We start from the raw sequence: 8,617 nt of genomic DNA, 5'->3' as shown, positions 1-8,617 counted from the left end.
GAGCCTAAGTGAGAAACCGGCGAATGGCGACGAGGGCGAGAATCCCGGAGAACCTGCCAGGATCTCCTGCAAACACTTACGGCTAACACTTCGCATCATAAAAGGATCGCATCACTGTACAGTACATTTCATGGATGTCTCATTTGTAGGCTGCAGCGTTTACTCTCTTTGCATTTTCTCCCTGTACTTCAATAATGCATTAGTTTGCTGTTATTTCCCATAGGAGGGCAGTGTTCCACAAACACACTGTGTTTCAAACTTAAAAGTCCTTTCAGAATCCATCCATCCATTTTCCAAACCGCTTATCCTACAGGGTCGGGGGGGGGGGGGGGGGCGGAGCCTATCGCGGAAGCAATGGGGACGAGGCAGGGAACAACCCAGGATGGGGGGCCAACCCATCGCAGGGCACGCTCACACATCGTTGACTCACACATGCACACCTAAGGGCAATTTAGTAACTCCAATTAGCCTCAGCATGTCTTTGGACTGTGTGGGGAAACCGAAGTACCCGGAGGAAACCCCACGATAACATGGGGAGAACATGCAAACTCCGCACACATGTGACCCAGGCAGAGACTCGAACCCGGGTCCCAGAGGTGTGAGGCAACAGTGCTAACCACTGCACATCCTTTCAGCGTTTTTGATTCATTGGGGGATCCGAAAGTTTTAACACTTTTTAGGGGGGAATAGAGCCCCACAAAATCCAGAGGATAGTGGCTTGCTCTCTCAAGTTAAACCCTAATTTTTTATAAAAGTATATATATATATATATATATATATATATATATATATATATATATATATATATGTATATATATATTGTTTAAAAATAATTACTTATTGGCATTAATTTACCTAGTAAGGGCTTTAGTTCGGTTTGTTAATTATCCTTTCCCTGTATTTTAATAGGGATGAGAGAGACGCAGCAGGATAATTAGTTTGTCGATTGTCAGCTATGACAGTTCACTGTTTTAGTTAGGAAATTTTTATTCTTGCTTGTTGTATTTTGGTCATTTAATCTAACGTGTGTTACTAATGTGATTTACTACGTTTTTCTGTTTTTAATTCTAGAGATTTTCCTTTATTCTAACTCTCTTGTCGATTTGCAGTTAATAAAATGTCAGATTAGAAAGCTGCAGAGACGCGGATTAATCATGTTACTCAGTTACGCTTTGGGAGGCGCTAAAGCGGGACATTAACAGGGTAGAATAAGAAGCCTTTATTGTCAGTGTACAGGCAGTAAATACAATAAAGACAGAAATATATAAAATATATACATACAGGGGAGGGGAAAAGCCCCTCCCCCAAGGATTACATTTTAATCAGAGAGAAAAACGGTCATTTTGTATGTTTGTTCTGTTTGCTGAACCCAGTAAATTATTTTGTTTACCACACGTCACACTTCAGACAGAGTAAAAAGGGTTATACTGGTTATAAAGCAGATATTTTACCTTTATGCCACGGAGAAGCAGCGACATGTGACACTCTGATAAGGTAAAAATGATTCCTCCAGCACACAGTGAGCTATCCCAGCATGCAACAGGGACACGGAGGAGTTTGGATAAACAAAAAACCCTGGGCAGAGGGGTTCAGTGAATGAGGAGGTGAAGCTGTACAGGAGGGTCAATCCATCAGAGGATACTCTATAGAAGGACAGAGTACCAGCCGCCCAGTCCAGATACACTCCTACTCTGCGGGAGTCTGAGGGCTTTATGGGTATGACAGTCTGTTTATTATTGTGACAGACAGAGTAACTGTCAGGAGAGCAGAACAGACTCCATGATTTGTCATTGAATCCAAGCCGACAGTCATAACTCGATCCTTTCCTCCAGAGTCCTTTATAAATCACTGCTATCCAGGCTCCATCTCCACTCCAATCAGCCTCCCAGTAACAGCGACCAGTCAGACTCTCTCTGCACAGAACTTGGGACCAGTAGTCAAATCGCTCTGGATGATCAGTATTTGGCTGCTCTAACCACCATGTCACCGTCCAGTTCCCCTCTGACAGAGACAGGACTCTGTTTGCTGTGTTGGGGTCCAGCGTCAGCTGGCAGGAGTCTGTAGACAAGAGGAAGAGCGATTAATCCCATGACGAAGCCCAGCATCTCCATCATTATCACTGTCATACCTCACACACTCACTAACACAGAACTCGCTCCAATACACACATTTTATTCCCAATATACTCATGTAGCCGCCCGAGTCTGCGGCGCTCCGGCTGCCCCCTGCGCTGTGAGACTCGCTGGGGACCCAACTGCACTTTAGCCCGAAAGCTATTATTCTGTACGATACATAGAAATGAAAATATAAAAACGAAGCGGGAATTGCAGTATGTGAAACAGCTCAGGAAATGTCGGACGGCGCGTGCTAAACTAACAAGATGAATTTCAGGTTAATAAAACTATAAACAACATTTATTAAAAATATTAATTCTTAAAACCGACAAAAGCAAAATGCGCTGCTTTTCGCACTCAGTCTCAGGCTGGTAACTTTAAATAGATATAACACACAGACATGATCGAGAGAATTTACCTGATCTGGTGTCCAAGATGCAACATTGTGCGCTAAAGTATTCCAGAGTAACCCTGTGCGCAATGAGGCATATATTTTAATTTGCTAAAATTTGAGAATTTTCAATAGGCACGGGTAGTTTTTCCTCATAAAAAGGATATCAAGACTGTCAGTATCTATACATAAACTTATGGTATATCTGTGCAGCCCAGAATGTCCCGAAAATGAAAAGATAAAGTACATATGGCGAACTCATGTAGATACAATGCAATAAGCCTAAAATCAAAGATTTCAAATGGTCAACCATATAATTGTACACTAGACATTACCTCTAAAAGTGAGTTTGTCCATCCATTATCGTAACGGCTGAATCCCAGCTGCTATGCCGTTGTTCCGGGAAATTCACTTTCCGTCTGTTTCACCTTAAAATGCGCGGTCATGGTCTAATTTGAAATCAATACGCGAAATGGCAGTGTTTCGAGAATTTCAATCCGGATCTATATACAGAAGTCCATTATGCTGGATTTAAATATATATTTTTTTTCTTTTTTATTGATTATTAAATATTGTTTGGCCACACTGATCTGTCTATATGCATCTGTAGGTTATATTGACAAGACCTTCTTCAAGATTGTTGCCAATCGCCTCATGGGATTTCTCCTGAAGAACACCTACATTGACAAGAAGGGAGGAGTTCCAGGCATCCCAGGGTGTATTGAGCACACAGAGCTGGTGACTGAATTAATCTGAGAGGCACGAGAGAGCAAGGGGGGACCTGGCAGTGCTGTGGCTCGACCTTGCCAATGCTTATGGATCAATACCACACAAGCTGGTGAAGTTGGCCTTGAGCAGATACCACGTCCCAGAGAAGATATGGAATTTCATCCTTGACTATTATAACAACTTTAGTCTGATGGTGTCCTCTGGGACCTCAACATTGGAGTGGCATCGTCTAGAGAAGGGCATCATCACCGGCTGCATGATCTCTGTGTTCCTGTTTGCATTGGCCATGAATATGCTTGTGAAGTCGGCGGAGGTTGATTGCAGAGATCCGTTGTCCAGATCTGCCACCCGACAACCGGCAATTAGAGCATATATGGACGATCTCATATATGGACTGTAACTACAACGTCAGTGCCCAGATGCAGGTGACTTCTCCAAGGTCCTGAACGACTCACTAAATGAGCAAGAATGAGCTTCAAGCCCGCAAGTGCAGGTCCTTAGTCTTGAGGAAAGGAAAAGTGACTGACCAGTTCCATTTCACCCTGGGAGACACTCAGATTCCATGTGATGCCTGGGCAAGCTCTTCACTAGCAATCTGAGGGACACCGCTGCACGCCAAGATAACCTTGACACGTGGCTCTCGGCTGTGGACAAGTCTGGGCTTCCTGGAAAGTTTAAGGCCTGGATCTACCAACATGGCATCCTGCCTCGTCTCCTCTGGCCGCTGTTAGTCTATGAAGTCTCTACATAAATGAGAATGAGGGTGGTCCGTCGCGTGCTTCTGTGATGATCAAAATATGAACATCCCGCAAATCACTTCACACACACACCTCCCTCCCCAAGCACAGAATGGGGAGATGCCACTGTTGCCAACTCCTCAGCAAGGAAAGTAGCTTATGTCTGTCCCAAAAGTCGCTAGAAGTCGCTAAACGGCGCCATCGCCTCATTTGCATAATATAAAATATGCATGTAATTCTGATGGATGCTGTAAGAGAGAGGAATAATGTTGTGGGAGAGACAACAAGTGGTTTAAAACACCCTAAATATGTTTAGAATTACAAATTGTTATGAATTCGCAGGTAAGGACGTGCAAACAGGCAGGCGGGAAGCAGGGAAGGAAGAAGCAGGCAGGCGGAAGACGGGGAAAGCTGGGGATTTATTGAAGGGGAGACAGCTACGGACATTACACAACATAACATAACGTTAATGACAGACATTCGACTGAGAAAGACGTGGACTGATGTACATAAGACAGGGCGAAAATAACAGGACACAGCTGGGCATGATCAGGGAAGCACACGTGGATGATGAGGGGGCGTGGCACACGAGGATCGGACGAGCCAGGCGTGACACAAATAAACTTTCTTCTGTTGATTCCTGTTTTTTTATATATCACACTTCCAACCCTCCTCCTTAATCGGGGCTTGGAACCGGCTAAAGTGACCCCAAAGAAACACTCTGGCGGAGTACATACACACAGGCTGTGCTGGCTCACAGAAAGAGTGGCTCATAATCATTTTGGTCAAGGTTCTCTATGTTCAGCAACTGAGTGACTTAAATGAGTAAGCAGCTGATGTGGCAAAAAGTTGTACACAACAGCACTGGCTATAGACTCAGCATCTCCTCCCTCGAACTCAACCAGCCCCAGAAATGTTGACACGATTGTCTGCTTGGTGTCACTAAAGTATCTTATTACAGCACCAGGTACTTAGACTCACTTACATCTGTGGACTCATCGAGGAGGAGGCTGGAACGATGCTCACCCACATCTGCGACCAACTTTTTTAGAAAGTATGGTGCTAGAACACCATTAATCATTTCTGTAGACTTTGCCCTGTGCATTTTGAAGTGGGTAGCAGCAGTGGAGTCTGGGAAAGCAGCTCTACATGCTTCTCCAGTGTGATCACATGCCAGCATAGAACAGTGTTCAGTGATAGCAGCCTCATTCACATATAACTAAAGAAATGTCTAAATGGTTAATGTTTTTAACCATTGATGGCAGTGTGGTTTGGGTGGAACTGTTTTGAATTGTCGTGTGTTTTTTTACATCACTAAGTTTGGCATAGAAATCAGCCTTACAATACAGGCAGTTTGCCCATGTAGCATCTCCAATACACAGCTTCAACCAGCCTTTGAATTCAGGGTTTGATTCCCACTCCTTTCTGTATGTCTGAGAGTACAGTTTAGACTGAGACATGATGAATGTTTAGCGTATGTCACAGAGAGGCGCATACAGAGTGGACGAGGTGAGTAAGTGACTGAGGCTGTGTGAGTCACATCGGTGACTTATTTTTTTCCAGTTTAGAAAAAGAAGGTTTTTACATTTACTGTACATCACGCCCTGACTAAGCCAGGGCAGGATCAGCCAGCGGCGGCTTCGCACATGTGCGATTTATTTGCAGTCTGGATGCGGAGGGGTGAACATCTCCTGCTTTGACTGCAGCTGGGCGGGGCTGCTGTGTGCAGACCGGCCGTCTGTGAGCACTTTGGGACGGGAGGGGAGCCCACGGCAGCAGATATGCTGCTAGTCGCTCTTTTGAAAACGAGTCGCTAGCGGGGTCTGAAAACTCGCTAAATACAGCAACAAAGTCGCTAAGTTGGCAACACTGGGAGATGCTCGGTGTCACAGCCAGTTTGGGGGAGACTACGGGTGCTGATATAGGACAATACTAATGAATCTCAAACCGGGTACACTCAGCGCATGCGGAAAAATAACAAATATGAAGGTTTTTTTTCTTAAAACTAGCAATTAAAAATACCATTTTAAAATAAGAAACTAGTCATTTTTAAATGCAAACCTTCCCTGTTTGTAAAAAAAAGGGAAAAAAAGGTGACAAATGAAATTAAGTGATTTTCTGTTTCAGTGGATCTGTGAATGTTGTCTAAAATCACACTGACACAGAAATTCACCTGAACGCATGAAAATCCATCTACATACAGGACAAAAAACACACACATCACAATAACTGTGTGAATGTATAAACATGTACACATACCTGAACAATAAGAACAGTATCTAAATAAATGTAACTTTATTTCTCCTTTTTAACATCACTCCTCACCCAGTGTCTTGTGCTCTCATTGGCTGTAGCTCATTATCAGCCACGACACTTTCACACCTACAGGATTTGTAGTCGTCAACAAAGTCGAGATATTTACAACTTCAAATATCTGAAGGGTGTCTGCAATGCAACAGCGCCTCCGTCAGGTCTCATCTCTGAACTGTCACAGATGGTGATTGAGCTCTGACTTGCGACATCAATTGGACACTGATTTGTCCTCTGATCTGGGGGTTTTGTCTGCAGTCTCCAAAAGCTCTCATTAAGCAGAAAATTGTGGCTAAAATCATGTAGTGTGAACTTAGCTTAAGGATGTAGATAAAAGGCCTTGATTAGTTGTTACTGTGTGGGACCAAAAAGTTCCTGCTACCCAAACAAAACGAGGGCAGCCTCCCTGCTTGCAGCATTACAGTGCAGGCTGACATCTAGGACAGCCTGGGCCCTTAAGCCCCCCCCCCCCCCTTTTGTGCATATAGGCTGTAAACCCTCATGCTCATGCATTTCAGTCTCTGTAAGTGTTATGTTCCGGCTGCTGTCAGACGCAGTATAAACGGACTCAGACCCGGGATGCTGGATTGTCAGGGGTGATTTATTAACAAAGAGCACAAACAGGAGAGAACAGAACAGAAAAGGAGAATGAAACACTGATGCAGAGCTGAAGCCGGCGTGGTGGCTGCCACAGGATCGATTCCTCCCCCCTTAGGGGGACCCACCTTATACACCCACCCCCAGGGGAACAAGTGCACCACGTCTAAATTAGTCAGGGGGGAGAGAAACAAACACGCCGCCAGCAGAGGCAGCAGCACAGAATGTGGAGCTCGACACTAGAGGATGGGGAGGGACGTCAGAGTAAGAATCCACCTTTCCACTGTGTTCAGTGATGTATCTGTATTGCTGCAATGCCGCTGTGAGTGTATTGTGGGACACAGCAGAATAGTTTGTTTTACTCATTTCTCAGTTTATGGGTGTTTGCCTGTGAATAATTTATATATTTGCAAACTGCGGCCTGGTTCTTCTAATTCTCATTAAAGGGCTTCTTCCTTGCTTTGTGGGACTTCAGTCCTGCTTCTAGGAGCCTGATGTGAACTGTCCTAGCAGTGCACTTCACACCAGCACTTAATGTTTCCCATTCCTTTTGAAGGTCACTTGATGTCATCCTACGATTCATGAGAAACTGTCAGATAAGTTAACGGTCATCTATGGCTGGTTTCTGGTCGTTCCCAGTGTCTCCTGCTTCATCTTATTCTTGTTATTGTTGTCTTAGAAATTTCGAACCGGGAAGTAAACCTGCTGCTCAGTGTGACCTTCTGCTTCTTAAAATATAGAGTGTTTTCTTAATTATTTTTCACCTCTGTTGTATCTGATCTTATTCCTAAATTGTGTGGCTTAAAAAAGACACTCAAATCATGATTTCTAAAAAAGGGAATATATGTATGGTTTAGTAATTTGGAATCACATACAGTGGATTACTGATGTAAATCAGGAAGCTGTCCACATTAGACTAAAGTAAAAATAGGCTGCAGTCAGAACAGCAAATCAACTCAACTATGTCCATTCTCCTTGATATTACATAAGCTCATTCAAGAAAGATTTAATGCATTTTAATTTTACAGGTTTACTTTTGAGTAATTGTAACAGGTTAATGTTCTATTGTGCGTTAAATAATGACTGTACCCGTTAACCATATCTGGCGTGTTGTCATAAGGACGTTAACTGAGGGACCGCAGCGTTTCACGTGCTGCGACCAACGGGAAACCCGCAGTTACCTCAGGGCGGCAGTAGGGGGCGTGCGGCTCTGCCGTCTGAAGTTAAACCGTGTTTTTAATGAGTAAAAATGTGTTACGCTTTATTTTTAATTACCTGTGTAATTATGTACTTAGATAGTAAGTGTCATGATATATAAATAATCTATAATTATCCTGAAACATAAAGATGGACAGCTGAAGCCAGCGCACTCGGTTCACCAAACTATATCAAAACAGTAAGGACTTAGTTCGGCTTTTAATGATTCTTATCCCGTTTTTAATGGGGGTGAGAGAGACGCCATTTGCTAATTAGCTTGTCGATTGTTATCGTTTTCGTTAAGAAATTTTTATTCTTGCTTGTAGTATTTTGATCGAGTGATTTAATCTAACGTGTAACAAATGTGATTTATAACTTTTTGTTTGTAACTCTGAATATTTTTTGTTTTTGCTATTATGTCTCCCATCTCCTTTTACATGGTTATTATATATGCTTATTTAATCTAATCGTGTTAGTTATGTTCAATTACAGTAAAGTGAATTTATTTAATTGTATTATACGTTATGTTACTCATTTACACT

The 8,617-nt window shown here is 43.1% G+C and overlaps 1 protein-coding gene across 1 annotated transcript; it reads right to left on the bottom strand.

Annotated features, from left to right (window-relative positions):
- Window positions 1-1,157: 1,157 nt before the first annotated feature.
- On the bottom strand, window positions 1,158-2,607 carry LOC125739858 (stonustoxin subunit beta-like). The gene is made up of 4 exons (XM_049010376.1): window positions 2,533-2,607; window positions 2,169-2,281; window positions 1,458-2,058; window positions 1,158-1,182 (listed from the first exon to the last, which is right to left on the bottom strand). The coding sequence occupies exons 1-4, from the start codon at window positions 2,556-2,558 to the stop codon at window positions 1,158-1,160; spliced, it is 765 nt and encodes a 254-aa protein (XP_048866333.1). The 5' UTR covers window positions 2,559-2,607.
- Window positions 2,608-8,617: the final 6,010 nt, after the last annotated feature.

This window comes from Brienomyrus brachyistius, chromosome 4 (assembly GCF_023856365.1).
Source record: "Brienomyrus brachyistius isolate T26 chromosome 4, BBRACH_0.4, whole genome shotgun sequence".
Classification (NCBI taxonomy): domain Eukaryota; kingdom Metazoa; phylum Chordata; class Actinopteri; order Osteoglossiformes; family Mormyridae; genus Brienomyrus; species Brienomyrus brachyistius.
This window is presented reverse-complemented; position numbering and strand designations above follow the sequence as displayed.